The 19315-nt window shown below is 40.1% G+C and overlaps 1 protein-coding gene across 1 annotated transcript in view; it reads left to right on the top strand.

The window, feature by feature from the left end:
• The window catches only part of LOC101850615 (cysteine and histidine-rich domain-containing protein 1), a 35707-nt gene that overhangs the window by 1787 nt on the left and 14605 nt on the right, over positions 1-19315 (top strand). The window contains exons 2-5 of the mRNA XM_005089524.3: positions 6831-6937; positions 8059-8130; positions 10269-10446; positions 14542-14597. Coding sequence (XP_005089581.2) covers positions 6831-6937; positions 8059-8130; positions 10269-10446; positions 14542-14597 — 413 coding nt within the window. The remainder of the gene's footprint in view (positions 1-6830; positions 6938-8058; positions 8131-10268; positions 10447-14541; positions 14598-19315) is intronic.

Genomic DNA, 19315 nt, shown 5'->3' with positions numbered 1-19315 from the left:
TAGCCGTACTTAATATTGATGGCTGAATTGTAAATGAAATTTTTAGTTTGCAATGCCTAAAGTATTTGTATTTCAGACAAAACCAAAAGGTGCCTTACTGACTTGCATGTATTTGAACCTGAATGATTACTAGATCTTGATCTGATGAGACCTGTGTACTTAACAGGCTTGAGTCGATTGGGCCAAACCTAGATCTAAGTACGGCTAGACTGGCAGTCTAGCCGTACTTTTTGGTAGATCTAGTGGCGATTGTCAAGATTTCCGCGTTTAATTCCGATGTGCGTTTTTCATAGCCTCAGGTATGTTTCGCTTTGGTCAGGGTTTGGGTTAGGGTCAGGGTCAGGGTTAGGGTTAGGGTTAGGGACCAAAGCGAAACATACCTGAGGCTATGAAAAACGCACATCGGAATTATACGCGGAAATCTTGACAATCGCCGATCTAGTGTCAATTCAACTGACAAAAATTGACTTTTTGTCAATTGCCACCGAGTAAATTGGAGCTCTTTTGCGTTAGTGGGTAGATCTAGACATCTAGATCTAGATCTAGCTTATTGTGCGAGTGCTCGGTATTGTGCGTTCGCCTCTCTGTCCCTCTGTGTGTGTGTGTGTGTGTGTGTTTGTGTGTGTGTGTGTCTTTTCCTGAACCCTGTCCCCCGATTTATGTTCCCCAATATAACGTGAATTTCTGCTTGCGTTTGTGTGCGTTTGTGACCTTCTACTTCTAGAATTGCCTGTGTTGATTCTACTAAGGCTAAGGCTAGCCTAGATCTAGGCCTACATCTCATTGAAAACACGCCAAGTTGGTACCGTAGCTCTAGACTAGATGCTCGTCCAATGAAATTAGTTAATAACAAATTGACCCATTAGACACACATAATGAATAATGCTAAAGATGGTGTTGTTTTCAGACTTGCCACCACTTCACTCGGTGGCAATTGACAAAAAGTCAATTTTTGTCAATTGCCACCGCGTCACTCGGTGGCAATTGACGCTACCAAAATAAATAGATCTAGATCTAGAAATCTAGACTCTAGATCTGATCCTCTTTTATTTTCGGAGTGATTATCCGTACAATTGTGCGAACAACTCTGTCTAGTTATCCGTACAATATTGTACTGTACAATTGTGCGAACAACTCTGTCTAGTTATCCGTACAACGTTGTACGCACAATTGTACGAAGTGCTGCAGGTATCCGTACAATAGTATGCCTGTATGCCCACAGGCCTACTAGATCTAGATTTTACCTACATGTTCTGTCTTAGTAGATCTAAAAATCTAGATCTAGATCTAGATATCTAGACTTAGACCTAGAGATTCTAGATCAGTGTTTCCGAATACCACCAGCTGAAATTTTTTAATTTTTCGTCAGACCTCATCTGCCGATCTGATGCCAGCCGCCTCATGCCTCATGTAAAAAACAAACAAACTAGATCTAAGTCTAGATCTAGACTCTAGATAGATCTAGATCTAGTCTAGAAATGTGTGTTGTGTTGAAATCATGCTGTAAAGATATTTAAGCTTAATCTACCTCCTTCTGTTGATAGGTGTTCTGATGGCCGAAATGACAGCGTGTCTGCGTTAGAAGAAGTATTATATTTTGAGTGTGGGTTCGAATCCCGGTCCCGGAAGCACAAAGTCCTATCTTTTAGCATTTGTTACACTCTGCTCTTAATGCTGGACAATCTTGGCTATTTTTATGTGAATCCTATCCACACCTTGTGCATTTCCTTTTTCAAGACTGTTGTTTTCTATCCTTTGGATATTGTGCCCTTTTATCACTTGAAAACTGCTTCTTTTTCTCTTCTGGAAATGATTTCTTTCTGTCCTTTGACATAACTTTGTCGACGGCTAATTTTTTCATTTCATTTAGCTTGACTACGCCAGGGCAAAATTGACTTAACTCGACTAGTTGACTGTGAGCCCAAGATTGACGCTGTGACCCTCACCTACCAGTCACTCGTGACTCTCGACTCTCGGTTACCTAGCCTAGCCTTGATCAAGACCAGCCTCCCCTGCCCTTCAACGGGGAGTTGTCAACGTTGGTGGTGGGTGGGGCAAAGTCAGAGCAAGCCAATAAAAAAAAGTTTTGATCAAGACGGTGACCTAGGCCCGTGCGCGTGTGTGTGTGTGTGTGTGCGTTTGCGTGTGTGCACGTGCGCTTGTATGTGCATGTGTGTGTGCGAGGCGAGGCTGGCTGGCCTGCAGCGTCGCAGTGCAGTGCTGGTGCGCCAGTCGCAGTCACCGTCACTGGAAGAATTACTGTAAAACTAATGATTGTGTCTTCCGTTACTTTGTTGTCTTCACTGTAATATTATATAAAGCATTCGTTCAAATTCCAAGAGATCAGATTTGGTTGTGCAAAAACATGTGTAAATAATTATGAGATCGAAACAGTTGATTACACATGAATATTTAGGTTATATGAATTATTTTTAAGCTCAATTCTGATTTTTAAAACGAAGTAAGATTAAATGAATTTTGCGCAGAAACAAACTTTTAAAGGCTAACAGTAACCTCACAATGTTTGTTTTCCGAAACCGGAAGTCGAAGAGCTAAAAATAGAAGTAGTCAGTCCAAAACCTATGACCCTGTAGGCTATAAGAGCATAGGAAGTGGTAGCTTCACTCTATGTAAAGTCAAGGTCAAAGTCACAGTCGACTTTTAGAGTTTGACGAAAACGTCGAGTTGACGTTCCGACTTTCTTATTCGCCGACTTTGCCCATGCTTAAGCTTGACTTGACTTGCCTCATAGGCTCTTGCTATGTCTATTGCCTTCTTGAGATCTAACTTGGGGTCTACCAACAACTTTTGTCTCACGTGGTCAGTCTTGCAGCAAACTAAAATTCTGTCGCAAATCATGCTTCAAAGTTGCATCCTCTGGCCAATTTTCTTAGCTCCGCAACATAGGCATCAATGGATTCATTCGGTTCTTTACAACAAGTACTCTGACATGAAAGCGGTATGACTCGAATGCCTTATGAGTCGTTCCCATGCAAAATTCCTCAAACTTCTTGAGTACTGTATCGATATCATCCTGTTCCTCTTTGGAACTAAACTTAAATCCATCAAATTTGTCCATCGCATCTTCCCCTATAACTGTCAATAAGACTGCACGCCTAAACTGTTTTGACTCTTACTTTGATCAAGTTTGAAGCAATCTCATAATTCTTCCATGCCCTCGAAAACTTTCTCCAGTTTGATTGCTAAGCACTTTCCTCGCTAATATTTAATTTTTGAGGTGGCTGTATTTGAGCATAAAATTTGGACTTTGTCCCTTCCATATTGAGGTTTGGCCGACTAGTTTCAATTGGTTTAGATTCAGGCGACTAGATTTAGTGTCAAAGGCTTACAGTACAGGCTAGTTTCTAGTAGTAAATTTCACGTATCTCGATCTAGATCTAGAGTCTGCATTCCGATTTCAATATTTGCACTTGGATTCGTACTGTTCGTATCTCGGCGCACTTCTGACACCATGTTATGTTACGACTTACTTGAGTCTTGGACTAGTAGATCTAGATGGTAGTTGATGTAGGTGGGGCCCCACTTACTGGTCTTCTGGTAGTTCTTGGTAAACGGATGTTACTTGTTTCGGCTTCAGTGAGTGAGGGATAGGCCTACTTAGATTACCCGCGGCTTGCCCGAAATCACATGAGGTGTCAGTCACATGATATGTCCTTTAGGCCTATGTCACACTAACTATTATAAAGGTGCGTTCACGCTACATGTCCTATTCTAAAGTTGCGCTTACACCAGTCTTACAACTAAAAAAAAAGGAAAATGACCATTACAAAAGACAAACCGTGAAGCTGAAAACAAAAATTTTTCAAGAAACCCACTGCAGATGCTACACTACAGAGTGTCAGTTTTTACATCATTGGTGTTCGTTGGAAAACTCCCGAAAGTGCCGAAGTTCAAACGCCAATTCCTGCAGACTTAAAGTGTGTCTCCTTATGCGCGACGTCGGGTCGCTCTCTTTGCCACTCTAAAATCAATCAGGTAATGTAAGATTATAAAGAAACTGTCTTCTTACACGTCGCTTGCAATCAGTCCCTGTAGTGATCGAGGGCCTCTTCACGTAGGACAGACCGGGGGTGTGACAGGTTTAGAGCATCACCTTAGGTCAAAATACCTAGCCAAGAAGTGCCAGTCGACACGCCATGTGGTGTGTGTGTGTGTGGTGTGTGTGTGTGTGTGTGTGTGTGTGTGTGTGTGTGTAGGATGTTCATCTTCAATTCACCCAATACAAGTTTTGTGAATCTAATTTTGTTGTTTTGTTTTTTAATGAGCAGCAGGAGGAGAAGGAGGAGAACTGGAGGAGGAGAAGGACTGGAGGAGGAGGAAGACTTACAGGGGATTGGCCATGTATGGAATACAAAATGTCAGCTGCTTGTAGAACTCCTATCTGACAGATTTTGTACTTCCTTGTCCATCTTGACATATAAATTTGCCACTGTCTTTCTTCTGTGAATTGCCAGTTGCACGAGGGCTTAGCCAGTCGTACATGGCTAAATGTTGCGTTGTGCATAAGGAGACAGTATTGTCGCTTTTGCCGCTTGTGACTGAAAATTTTGGCGTGATGTGGTCGGGCATAAGGATGCACACCTCGTGACTGCTCGTCACTAGGGATTGTTGCACGCGTCTAAATGTGTCGCGCATAAGGAGACATAGGCTTACACAGACCAAATCATAGAAATGACTCCAAATTTTCATAATTTCTCTAAAATATTAAATTATCCACTGGAACTTAAACTCTATGCATACTTTACTTTAAACAAACAGCTAAAATTGTGATTGAATAAGTTGGAAGTACAAAAATTGTTTTCTCAGTGAAAAATTACAGACTTACTGGACTTTAAATGATCTTGATTTTTCTTGGCCCGGAAACTCGATCAAAATCAACTACAAACTTTTGAAAAAGCTTTTCGGAAATAATAATAATAATAATAATAGATAGCTTGGACCGATGTGATTAACTTTGCAGTACAGTAGGTATCCACTGAGTGTTACTATTACTCTTATTGACATTTTTTTTATTAGTGTGTATAGCGAGTTTAGGGGAGGGGTGGGGGAGGGGGGAATGTTTTTGTTCTGATATGTCAATCCCATTTGCTTCACTTTAAAAAAATGAAAACTTTTCAGTCAACTGACAACTATACTACAGACAGAGCTAGGGGGGGAGGTGCTCTCTTGGTCGAGAGTTTACGGTGTTCGTCTCTCATTCAATACGTCCTTGGTTCGAAACCTGACAGTGATGGAAAATGTTTTTCAAAAAATCATATGAGCATGCTGGACACATTAAACATTTTTAGTTGGAAGGAAATTTATAATTTTGCTCGGGTGGCGGCTGAAGCCTACTCTTATCAATTTTAGACCATCAAGGAATCTGTAACGTGGGCAAATTGCACACAGGACTTCCGAGATTGTTCGCCCTCGTCCGAGAATTCTGGGTGTAGACTAGATCTTTCTTACCAGAAGATCAGGGGTGTGGCTGAAAGACAGCAGTAAGAAGGAGCCAAGGAGTAGCCATAGGAAGCCTGCAGAAAGAATCAGGAGCCCAGAGGAGGGGGGCAAAGGAGGTGAGGGGGTGGGGGCAGAAAGTGAAGACGAAAGAAGACAATAGAACATTGCTTGATAGCAGGAAAGGAGGAGAAAGGAGACAATTTTAGAGGAAAAATTTTTCTGTCGCTACCCGGATTCAAACCCAGGTCCTTTTAATGAGAGCCGAACACCTGAACCTCTAGACCATGAGAGCAACCCCACCCCAGAGTAGGTTTTGGCCGCCACCCGAGCAAAATTCAAAATTCCTACCAAATTGAAAATGATTAAAGTGTCCTGCGCATTCATATGACCTTATGCAGTTGTAAGCGCTGTAAAACACTTACAAAAAAAAGAAGAAATAAAAGACAGGGCTAAATTTTAAATTCAAATTTTTTTCTGTCTTCAACTTTTACATATATACAGTCGAACCTGTGTAAGACGGCTACACATAGTCGAGGGGAAAAGTGGCCGTATAAGACAGGTGGGCGTCTTAGGCAGGAATGATCAAAATAAAAATAAAAAATTTACTTGGGAGGTCCCAACTAGAAGTGGTTGCATGCTTAGGACTGCCTTAGGGCTGATTAAAATGTGTTTGTCTTGTTGTTGCTGTTGTTTTATTTCTTTTGAAAGGGGGGAGAGGATTGGACTTTTTGTTAGTTTATTTTTATTTTTAAGTTATGGTTCCAAGAAAGGTCAAAATGGAATGAAATGTTTCAGACGAGGAAGGCCAAGTGTCATAGTGAAACAAATAAATGGGTCGCCACCTTTCGGCGAACGAGCAACACTTCTGTCGCGAGTTTGTGTTGATTTCAATTGTTACGGACTTGGTTTACAGACTGAGTTGTGAGCGGGCCTTATAGGTCATGACGGATCACACGCTTTCCTTACCAGCTGCTGAAAATTTATTATTACCCATTGGTCAACGTGGGTAAACAATGGGAGTGACGTAAGCAACATGAACATTTCATCCATTGGAGGGACTGACAAAAACGGCAGGTGAATGAATTAAGACGGCTTGTCCACAACATCCGGGGAAAATGCATAATTTTTCACAAAGTCTGGCCGCCTTAGGCAGGTAGATTTGGATGTGGGTTGATAAAATAGGGTGGTCGCGGCCACGTTAGACAGGTGCCCGTTTTATACAGTTATATTATGTAGAAAAAACCCAAGGGGGGAAATGGAAAGTGGCCGTTTGTACAGGTGGCCGTCTTATAGAGGTGGCCGTCATGGCAGGTTCGACTGTACATTGTGAAGGCAAACAGAATTTCAAAACTATTTTGTTTCTGACACAGCTGCATGTGAATATCACCCTGGCGGACCTATATTCCACGATGCCCTCAAGGGATGGTCATGTTGCAAAAAGCGTGTCTCTGACTTCACTGAATTTTTGAATATCAAGGTGAGTGTGTCTTGATAGAAATCAGTTTTTGCATTCTTTTAGGGTTTAATTCTTTTTATTTTATTGTTAATGTGATAGCATTCTAGTTTTTATTTCTTTATATTGCTCTTTTATTTTAGAAATTAAGTTTTACTGTTTTTGGTAGAGAAACTCTCATTGACACCAGTTCATTTGTCAGTCTACCACTGAACGTGTTTCAGTTGGTCTTTTAGTCTACTAGTAGGGGTGGCGATTGGAATAACAGTAGGGTAGGATTGGTTTTGGGTCACTGCTGCTGCCTTTTCTCCAAGTAACACAGCATAGGTAGGCTGGTAGATCAGGCAGGGATTACAGTAGAAAGGATTATTGTGGTAGATTGTCAAGTGTGCTGGCATCCTCTCTACGATGTGAAGCTGAACCTACTCTCTGCAGACTGGACCAAACAAAAAAAGGGTGGTTGATGGGTGCTCCGGTGCAAGTTGCTCCTTCTTTCATTTGGAACATCTATGGTCATATATATATATATATCTCTCCTTTTTTGTGTTCTTTAAGTTACTCTCCTGTATCAGCTCTAATCTTTGGTGCTTATAGGACTTAATTGTGTTGCAAGTGTGGTAAAACTCTTACTAAAACAAAACAAAACCGAAAGAAAAAAGCCAGAACTATTAATGTGATGATGGTATGTTTAAACAAGGATTTCATAGCAGTAACAATGCTTTAAAATTAGATCAGAGTGGTGGTACTCATTATTGGACAGAGTTTTATTGTTTAACACTTTGCCATTACAAGTCTCATATGGTAAAAACCCTTGCCATCAAAGGCAAAGGCATTTGGGGAAAATCCAAAGAAACTGGGTGGTAAATATCACCAATCAATGAGATGTGACGGCAAAGTGTTCAAAATAAAGTTGTTTAATGTAGGTAATGATATGACACAATTACGGGGTGAGGAGCATGTCAATGAAAATAAAACTCAAATGTTTACAACAATGTATTACTTTTGTAATACATAGAGAGTAGAATAGCTTAATTTGCTGATTCAGAGCAGTCTCTTGAGGCCATGGAGAAAATGTCAGAGCAAGATAAAAGTCGACCTCCGTAATTTTATTTACTTATTTTTTTTGTACCTCTTTTTTCTTTTAGGGATGCACAAGAGGATTTCATTGTGATGTGAAACCCCCTGAACCACAAAAGCCAGAGAAATCAAAAGTAGAGGTATGTTTGTTGAGGTTTTTTTTCCTGACATACTTTGTTGATGAATTTTGTTTGATATTGAAACTCAACCTTTAATTGATAGATCAGACAAAATGGAACTCTTTTTGCACATACTCATTGTATGGTCATTCTGTTGCACATACTATATGCACATACTTCCGGCGCTGCTCAGTGGGGACAGAGCTGTTCCAGATCTCCTTATTTTTGATAAATTTTTAACATAAGTGCGCCCCAAGGTTGTGTAATCTCCCCTGTCTTGTTTATGCTCATAACCAATGACTGTACTTTTTATATAATAAACATTAAACAATGAAATTTACAGATGATTCTATTCTACCTGGCCTAATAACAACAAATGAGAATGATTACAGGGACGTTGTAAATGTTTATTTACAAATTGGTGTGATAACCTTTTCCTTTTACTAAATGTAAAAAAACCAAAGGAATTAATAATAGACTTTAGAATAAAAAAAGATCAATTGCCACCACTATTTATTAAAGATGAGGAGGTTGTAAACTCTTACAAATATATTGGAATAGCCATTGATAACAAGCTTGACTAGCATCCCAACGCTGCTCTTGTGCGAAAAAAAAAAAAAAATTGAAAAATGTTCTTTTTAATTAAGAAAATTAAAAAGTTTTCATGTCGATAATAAGATTATGTCCCTTTTATACCATTCTGATTGAAAGCCTGTTACTACTTTGTATTGCTGCTGGGCTGGGAATTGTAGAATGAAAAATAAAGAAAAATTTGACAAAACCACTAAGAAAGCCAACAAGATCTCTGGATATCATTTTACTAGAATTGATGAATGTTTAAGATCACAAGTATAAAAAAGATAAACGGCATTATAAAAGACCCATCACTCCTTCTTTACACACAAATTGTAAGATCACGCAGTGGCAGATATGTTTCTCTAAAAACAAAGAAAGAAAGATGATAAAAAAAGTTTTTCTTTACCATCTAGGAAAAGGCTACTGTCAGAATAAACATCAATGTGTTTTGCTTTTTCGAGTATGCATCTATATAACTTTTTAGAATTAAATTCCTGCATGTGGTTGAATGATGCATCTTATGTGATATGTACATTTGTCAGCTTTACTTTTCTTTTCATACTGAATTTTAATGAGTTATATATCATTTAAATCTTCATGTGTACCTGCATGTGTTTTTACTGTCTTGTACAACCAAGAAATATTTCCTTCTCGGACAATAAAGTATTATCTTATCTTTTTCTTGACTCTATTGAGGTTGCCATGTTCACATGGAGGACAAATATATATAATGATGAACTCAATGATCTTTGATGAGAGTCAAGAGATGATTTTTATTTTGTCTTGCTCAGGACACATGCCACAAGTGGTGGGCGGAAGTCATCTCAACAATAATAAAGAATAATTAAGTTTCCAACAAAAAAGAGTGTACTAGTGTAATCAAGAGAAATAACTAAGAATAATCATACAAAAAGATAATACATACTATTATTAAATAAATTCAGTTAATTCCCCTTGACCATAATAAACAATGTGATTTTTATTCTAACAGACTCAGCATCATTTTGAAATGGTGACAGCCTTTAATGACTGCAAAAATTGTGTTACTAACATTTTTCAAATAAAGGCAGGGACAGAGTTTTTCACCTGAGAACAATTTTGTCAAAAGTGTACTTAAGTAAAGAGGGCACTATGGACAAAATAGTTCTGAGGAGACTAGTTGTGTTTTTTTTTCTCTAGATTTTTCGTCTTTTACAAAGTCTGTTTTTTTTTCCCTTATTTAATTTCGGCACATAATTCTATGCAAGTCACAATTTTTCCTTTCAGTCTTCCTACTAACAATACTTTCATTTGGATAATCACTCAAATCCCATTACGCTTTTTTCTTTGTCGTCCTCTTCCTGTCAGTCCTCCCACTCGGCCGTCTTGAACCATTTCTGGTCAGAGTTTGGACTTTTGGCCTTTGAATTGGCAAAAACCAGTCTGTTATAGCGATTCTTACATGTATTGTCTTTGAGTGGTGTATTGTGCTTTTTCTGCTCTTTACAAAGGGGTTTTACAGTTACTCTGATATTCTGGTGAAATGTTGGCGCTATTAGACCGACACTTGATCACAACAGCTTATTATGTTTTTCCATGAACAGGACTCTATGATACAGCTTGAGGTGAAACCACAACACCGTCATCCGAATCCCATCCCAGAGGAGCGACCTTCTGCTGATGAACCAATTCTCCCCCTCAAGACAACAATAGGAGCTTCTCTTAAAGCACTGTTGGAAAAGTTGAGTTTGAAAGATACTGAGGAAGTTAAAGAAAATGCAGGTATGTCTAGGTGTCTGGTCATAATGGCTGTCTAGTAGAGTTGGGGAGAGCGGATGGATGGGTTCGTTACTTTCGTATGCAGTCAGAGCGAGCGGATAACGGACGGCTCAAGCGGACTGCGAGCCTCAAGACAGTTCTTTTTTTGGGTCCGCTCCACAATTTTTCTCTCAGCGAGCAGACTGCGGACCCCAAGTCAGTTTGGTTTTTTTTTGGTCAGCGCCACAATTTTATTCACTGAGCTGGCAGGCAAACGGACGAACTCTTACAGACTAGATACTCAACGCTAGGTGAGGCCTGTCGTCTATTGTTTGTTAATTAGGCCTAATGTTTCAAGCCACTAGCAGTGCCACAGGGAGTGAGAGAGGCTGGTGACATAGTACTATGTGTGTAACCTTTCACCTTGTATGTGAGCACTCTGTGTACGTTCCAATTTATTAGGAAGACGAAGTTTAAAGAATTCTCAAAGGCCTTTTTTTGGGGAGGGGGGGGGGGGAAGAGAAATTTCCACCATGAACACCTAACTACTATGTGGGGCAGGAGGGTGATTTTTTTCCGGGATGGGGGGTAAGTAGTATGCAATGGAAGGAGTCGCTCTCCGTCCGTCCGTTCGCCCGCTCGAATGCATGGAGTCCACCTGTCCGCTCGCTCGCTGAACGAGCTGTTGTCTCTGTTCAATGAGTAGCGAGTAGTGAACCCCTCTTCACAAGAGGACGGCTCGTTTCCCGTCCACTCGTTTGCGGGTAATACCAGCGAGTAGTTCGTTACTCGCGGACGCTGATTTAGCGAGTCCGACCCGATTCTACTCTTTAGTCAGAGTATTTTGCTTGAAATACTGAACTTAACTGTAACAGCTCCAGTTCACGTCTATATTTCCCTCGCAAGTTTTCATTCTCTGGGGTCTAGTCCCTTATATTTCCCGCTCAGGGCGTGTTCACTCAAACCGAGTCACTTTGTTTAGCATAAAGTATCTCATTGTCTCTGAAAAACATTCTACATTTTGTCTTCTAAGACTTGTAATAAAAGCAGTTTAGATTTTTTTAGGGTCTGCAAAAAATTGCAAATTGCAATCACTATTAGCTGGGCCTGAGGTGTCAAGGACTCTAGTATTGTCAGGGCCAGAGGGAAGTGAGGTCTAAAGACAGCCAGGTTCTGTAAGAGTTAATATTAATGTGTTTGTTACTCTCTTTAATACCTTGTAAAACCTCTGATCTTCAGCACTTATGACTTTATTGAGTTGCAAGTGCTGTAAAATTCTTACTAAAATAAAACTAAATGAAGGTTTTGTTGACTTGTAATTAATACAGCTCAGAATTAGCTCTTTTGGTACTTGAGATCAATAACCTATGGTTATTGAATTAAGGCGGTATGTGCAATGTTTCTGATTTTTACATATTTTGAGATTTTTTTTTTCATTTACAAATCAGATCCTTTTACTCTGTATTTTTGAGAACTTGGGACCCAAGATGTTATCGTCACCAGTAATTTCTTGAATGTTCTGACTGAGCAATTGCCAAAACATGAAACTCTCTTGAGACTCAGCAGTGCCAAAAAATTTTTCTTACCAATTTGACTCCCTTTTCTGCCAGTCACAGATTGACATTTAGTGCTCATATTCCTAGAGTATCAAAGCAAGGAGATGTAGGGTTTTGGAGATATGGGTCTATTGGTTTGGCAACCACTGTATTTCTTGTATGTAACAGTGATGACAAAAACAGATAAGCAGCAAGGCAAGTTATAGACTTTTAATTCCATTTGTTTAGTAAACAAAGACTTTGTATACCATGAACTCCATTCATAATGGTAATATGAATGACAAGCATTGTAACTATGAAGCAGTGCACAGAACATGTCATCATTATTATGTACAAGAAAGGATACACATTGGACATTATCATTGACAACACATCATAATAGTGAAAGGCTGTACAAATACAGTTATCAAAGCCTCAGTACCCGAAAAACACATGTGTAAAACAATTTTAAACTAATATGAGGCAAAAGCACAAAATCAATGAGGCTGACTTGTACATAACAGTGATGACAAACATGACTTGTACATAACAATGATGACACAATGTACAGGAAAAGACAAAGTCATGCCTCCAGAGAGAAAAGCGCACTTTAAGAATAAAAAAAAAACTGGAGTGGCTACCGCCCGATGTCAGGTGACTATCGCCAGGCTACTTGCCCGATCTAGGATTTCTGTGCTGGTTCCGGGCGAACGAATTCGGTCAATTAGCCGCGCCTGACCTGCGGCTTCTGGCCCTTGGGGATTTCTGCACATCTTCCGTGTTCTGGCCCGTGGGGATTTCTTCGCATGCTCCTTTAAAATTCGTGTGATCAATCGCGCAAGATTCAGTCACTCTCTCTCTTTCTCCCCCCCCCCTCTCTCTTTCTCTCTCTGCCCGAAGACAAAATTTATCGCGTTCAACTCAGCACTGGAACATTTGTTTACATTCGTATCATGGGCCGTCAATCATGTGCTAAGAAGATGAGGTAGATTTAGAGCCCAAGTCTCGTTCAGACGCGAGATACGGCAATTGAAGCTTCTTGGTAGTAGTTTGACAATCTTTAATAGCATCACGGCACTGCATTTCTGACGCTAGCCACTCGACATCGGGCGAGTAGCCTGGCGCTAGCATCGGCCAAAAAAAAAATCGAGGAGAGGTTCCTTTTGCTTTGAAACAGATATCAGGTCATATCAAAGACAGTGGACAATCACAATTTTGTTGCTAATTATGACAAACAGTACTCATACATAACAGTGATGACAAAACATACTGGGAAAAGGTAAAATCATGCCTACAGTAAAAAGAACAAATGTGCTTGAGATACACAGATCAATAAAGGCTGGCGTATTTTGCTTCTAAATGAATCATGCATGTATGAAATATATGTTGAAAACTTATTGATATTAGCAATGATGACAAATATCATTTGTACATAACAATGATGACACAATGTATAGGGAAAAGGCATATCATGCCAACAAAGAACAAATGTGTACTTTTGAGTTAGACAGATAAACAAGGACATGTTTGTTTATATGTTTGAGTAAAGAGAGCACATGACATAAAAATTGCTGGCTCTTAGGACAATGTAATTTCTAGTATGTCAGTCAGTCTCGTACGGCTGCATGACGACACCCCAAACTTCATCACCCATCTCTAGAAGTTTGTTCATTCATCACAAGAGGTTCCAGGAATCCAATGTAAACACCGCAATTTCACTAAAATATTCAACAGGGTAGCCCAAAAACATGCAAAATAGTCCTGTACGTCACATTCAACATAAGATTCTTGTGCGTCACCAAACGCTGATGGCAATGACTACTTTCGTTTTTCTCTTTCTGCCGTTGCTTCCGCTGTTCTGGGGAAGCGAGTGAGGGGAAGTCACTCGAGAAAACAATTATATCCGGACAGATGACCGAAATTGTAGATCTAGGAACCCGATGTTCCTTTCGCGCATCGCAGCTTTTAAAGTATTGAATAAACGACAAAAAGCAAAAAGATTTAACCAGCTACGGTGATTCTACTGAAAAATAATGGTGTTTTCTGAAACACCTAGTCCATGACGACACGACGAATGCACAAGTGATCCGAATTATTCGTTTATTTGCAAACAAATAAACCGATTTCTTGAGAAAGTGAACCTTTCTCTGTGACAAATAGCATAGGGTCAAAGCACACGTTTAAAAAAAAACACCCAAAAATACTAAATTTTGGACATGCTTGGAAGTTTGCCTTGGTGTGCTCAAAATGACAGTCCAGGAATCACTAAAAAACAAACATTTTTGGCACAAAATTTACAAAATCAAGATTGTAATGCTGACAGGGGGGTCTGAAACTTCTAATACAGGTTCTACATCTTATATGTGACATGTGTATAAGTTTTGGAGGGATAAATACTAATGCATCACATTTTATGCACACTAATGTGAGATGTATGTGTTTTTCCCCAGGTTTTGGCAATGGCTCGACTGAAACTTTTGTTGTTAAGTCAAAGCATGCATTCATATGCAGTCACGTGTTCCACTATTGAATGTTTATTTTTGGGTCCAATGCAATTTTACATATTTGTTTTTTCTCCTTGTAGCTACAGAAGGTGCAGTCAAGCTTGGAACATCATGTCACAATAAAGGATGTAAAGCGGTGAGTCTTAACAATTTTCATCAGCGCTGTTGTAAAATTGTTAACTTTCTCCTTTTGACTGTCATGTGTGTCTAGGCATATAAACAAAATGACCAAAGTTGCTGACACTTTTTTCCACTTCTGAGTCTGGAAATGGCCACGAATTTAAAAAAAATACAACCTAAAAGTAGTGTTGGTTCGGACAAGCAACATTTTGTATTGGCGAATACATAGGTCTCAAAATAGCGGATTTCTGCTACCACCATTTCCTCGGCTAAACTCCGCTGCTGGGAGGTGCACAGGGTGACTGCCAGGCCCCGGGAATTTGAAAAAAATTGCCAACACCCAGGAATTTGAGGAAATCCGTAAATTACCTTGGGAAAGACCTGGGAAAATACATAGAAGTTCTCGAATATTTGAAAACCAGATCCGATAAGGTCTTTAAGTCCATTTTTGCCGGTCACAATTGTGATGTTCGTTCGGCTTTTCCCAGTCCGAGAGTACGTTTCACGCGAACAGGTGGCTATAGCGGCAGGCGGAGTGTATCATGTGTGGCAGTGAGGCTTGATCGGGAAAATCAAGATCTACTTTCTCTGTCCCAGAAATTTTTCGGTAATAGTCTGATAAAGCAACACTTGTAACATGCAGGTTGTGCATTACAAATGTGGTGTCACCTTAAAAATAAATCAATACTCGTCTCTGTGCTGTCACTTGTGGGGGAAAAAAGAAAAGAAAGTTATACAAGCGTCTTGTGGGGCTCGCCATTGTGACTGGTCAGTGGACCTGCGCTGCGAAGTACAGGACTCCAGAATGGGGGAGATTACTGATATTTTAAAAAGATACACACGAGAACACAACTCCAGAGGACAAAAAAACAACTGAACTTGGACTTGGAAGCAAATTTTTAATATTTAGAATTTTGATTACTACTAGACGCTAAAGCTCTCTGCAAAGTAAAGTGCGCGTTGGTGCAGGCCTGAGAGTAGCAGATTTTCAGTGTCACTACACCTTGCCCTCCCACAGTTCTCACACCTCCCACCCGCAATAGGTCTACTTGAGCTATTCAAGTTATTATTACTCTACTTTGAGTTTGAGCAATAATTTTGTATTTCACTTTAATTATGTGAATCATGACACCCATAATGGTTCGTGACAGTCGATATTCTGGTTCTATGCCTTTTCTCGGGCTCAAAATAAGATTGATTTTTATATTTTATAGTTTATATACAGGGGAATATATAAATTAGTAAGAAGAGACTGAAATACCTAAGTCGCACGAGACCCCAGTGCCACACTGACATCTTGTTGACTAGATATGTGTACCTATGTGTATTTGTGTGTGTGTGTGTGTGTGTGTGTATGTGCTGTCATTGTTATGTAACATGCCCATGGAAAATGGATGAACCCCCTGGAAAACTGAGTAGCCGGGTTGGCAGTCACCCTGCTCCCAGTAATGCACCACCACTTTCTGTACATAATCAAGAAAGTAAATAATACTTGATAGGCCTACGTGACTCTTTTGCTTCAAATTATCTTCCAAACCCTCAAATTGGTATAAAATAACCTTGCTTTGATAAATTTATGGTTTTTATTTCAGCATTCTGGGGTTAAACAGTATAATAATTTTGGGTGTCTCGCGAAAATGGTCTTCTGTCACGATCATGTGGAAAGTTCCTCGTTTAAAAAAATTCTGAGTTGAGACCCATGGAAACAAGCATAAATAAATCACTTGCTATATCGGATTGTGGGCGGGCAGATGTACCATTACATCGCAAAAGTTCATTATTTGCAGCTTGAGTGAGACGCTGCTTGTCTGTGATGCCTTGAATGACCAAGCAAACTGAGCTGGCGATGCTGGTCTTTGATGCACATGCGGGTCAGCTCACTTACTGGTTCATGACGTACAATAATGATCAGCAATATACCTCGGGTCCATAGCACATGGTATTACAGTATTACTGAATCAGTGAATTATGTAACCCACTGCTTGCAAACTGGTCTGCTAGTATTTTGATAGCGCCATCTAGGCTCTCACGTAACAAATTGGTACCGAGCGCCCACAACACCACTACTTAAATGGACTATATTGTAGACATGCATGTGAGCCTCAATCAGATTGTCTGAAAATTTTGCGCAACCCCCCCCAAAGAACCCCCCCCCCCAGTGTTTTTGTGGGTGTCATAAAAGGAAGATCTTCTGTGTAACGAGAGACCACCCCAGCAAACACAATAAAGAAGAGACCTAACCCAAACCCTAACCCTACTCCTATCCCTACGTATATTCTTAAAAGTAGCCCTCTATTACTTTGTCTCATAGAGATCTAGTGGGCGCCCGTTATGGAAGTCCTCTCTCATAAAATAACAGTCCTTGTAGAGCTACATGATGGGGGCATCCGTCCCCAAAAAAGAACCTGCAACGGTCCTTCGCCTTCAGAAATTAAAAAAAGCCAGCAAAAGTCCAAAATTGAAAAAAAAAACCCCACACACCACAGAACAAACAAGGAGCATTTAATGGCCTATATTGCTATTACAGTAGTCTCTGCCTAAGATCCCGGTGCTCGGGAGCAAGGAAATGCGGGATCTTAGGCGAACCGCGATCTTAGCCGACGAACCCAGGGAAAAATCTACGGTGACTCATGTTAAGGCTCACAATCGGTAAAATGGTCTCCCTCCACTCTAAAATGAACTGACGTGACCCCTGGGTGGGTTTATGACATATGGCGAATAAAGAGTGGTTATCTTTGATGACCTATCACAGTGCATAGTGGCATGAGGCGTGCCATTTTCACTTATTATCCTATCATGAGTCTCAAGATCTACGTTTATCCAGTTGCCCCTCCCCTTTCCCTGTCGAAAATTTATAGCTTTCCATCCGTGACCGAGTCCCCCCACCCCACCACCTTTGTCGTTACACACCATCACGTTGTGAACACACCAATTAAAATTCCGTCTGTCTCGCAAATTCAGGAGTAGAGACAACTGCTGCAATGGTCAGGGAAGAGTTCACAGTTCAATGTGATCCCGCCTAGAGCGAACGTGTAGGCCCAACACACCCAGCAAGTGATGTAAGTTTGGGGGAGAGCTCAGGTGTGAGTGCGATGCGTGGGGAAAACAAACGTGTCGGTCAGTTCACACATCAGTGTGATCCCGTCTGGGGCAAACATTGTATCGCTCCATCGAGTTTTACAATACGTGTATGTGATCACATTCACGATAGTGGCTGATCTTTGACGTGACGTACAGTTTATTGATCTCAACTTTTCACTCTTGGTTGATCGGCTGTGCCAGCCCGGGTTTTGCTCCACAAATTATGATCTGCAATGCGGGATCTTAGCCGAATGTAGACCTTCAGGGTGAATCAGAGCGGGATCTTATGGATGACTTTTGTATAGTAAAAATTATGTTTTCTTAAAACAGCGGGATCTTAAGCGAACCGGGATCGTAAGTGGTGGGATCTTAGACGGAGACTACTGTATAGGATTTGATACAATAACACAATTGAATCCTCCATATTGTAATCTAGATAAATCTATCCAGATCTAAATCTAGTAGAACAAGTGAACAGGACTAGGCTCTCACGGAATGAATCCACATCAGAACTGATGGACTCAGCTGAGTGTAGATATCTAGCTCTTTCTGGACGTATCGCATATATATCTGCGCGAGTCCACACCCCTTGCGGACGTATCGCTGTTATATCGGCTATGATAGGGTGCCCCAGTATTGTTTCGTTTGAACATGATCCGTCATATATTTATTGTTATAAATATATCACTGTTATTGAAAACTTGGAAAGGATTTAGGGAACGAAAACATCTAGTTTCACTTTGTATAAGCGTCGGTTTGGCGAAAAACGAGTGAATTAGTTCTTGTGGTCTTGCATCAACAAAACGATGTAACCGGACTCAGTATCAATATCATAACTCAAACAAAAATTGGAAAATTTCTTTCAAATAAAAAGCTGTGTATTCAGAAATTTATGGATTATGATTATGCTCTTTGCCTTATATGTTAAGATAGCTGTGCTGATTTGCTTTTACGTGGTTGGTGAATGTAATTTTTTCGGTCAAAGTTTATTTTTCTCATCGCTATCGCCATTTCTAACCTTTGTAATGCATACTTATGTTCAAAATTAATCCTTGTTTCATATTGGGATGTATTCCTCGTTCAATTTCCTTCAATTTGATATATCATATGTTACGTTTTGAGTGATGGTTATTTATATGAAGTTATTTTGTACATCACCTGTGTCGCCAAATCGAGCCACAAGTTAATACGTCTAGGCCCCCAAAAAACTATGTCCGGAAAGAGCTAGAATCTAGATATCTAGACAATAGTACCATATCAGATCTAATAGTAGGCCTACTTAATAATTTACGCACCTGATGAAATGCTCTTTTATCAACATTATCATTACAGCACAACCTATAATAGGGTTTGACACAATAGAACTGAAATATGAATCCTCCATGGAGGTCTATAATGATCTATATAAATCTAGATCTAGTAGAGCAAGTCAGTAGGCCTCGAGTGAATCCACATCCGAACAATCGGTCAACAGACGAAATTCAAAATGGCCGCTCAAGCACGAAACAGAAAGTAGATATTTTAGGTCGTCGTCCTTTTTCGTATTCGTATTTCTACTCAGGTTCTGACAATTATGTCGGAAACGTCACGGTCGGCACAAAAACGAAAGGGCAGACAAAGCCGACCGGAGATAAAGGGGTCGCTTGCAATTGG

Source organism: Aplysia californica, unplaced genomic scaffold (genome assembly GCF_000002075.1).
Source record: "Aplysia californica isolate F4 #8 unplaced genomic scaffold, AplCal3.0 scaffold00006, whole genome shotgun sequence".
Taxonomy (NCBI): domain Eukaryota; kingdom Metazoa; phylum Mollusca; class Gastropoda; order Aplysiida; family Aplysiidae; genus Aplysia; species Aplysia californica.
The sequence above is the reverse complement of the archived record's forward strand: the minus strand, read 5'-3'. Positions and strand labels throughout refer to the sequence as shown.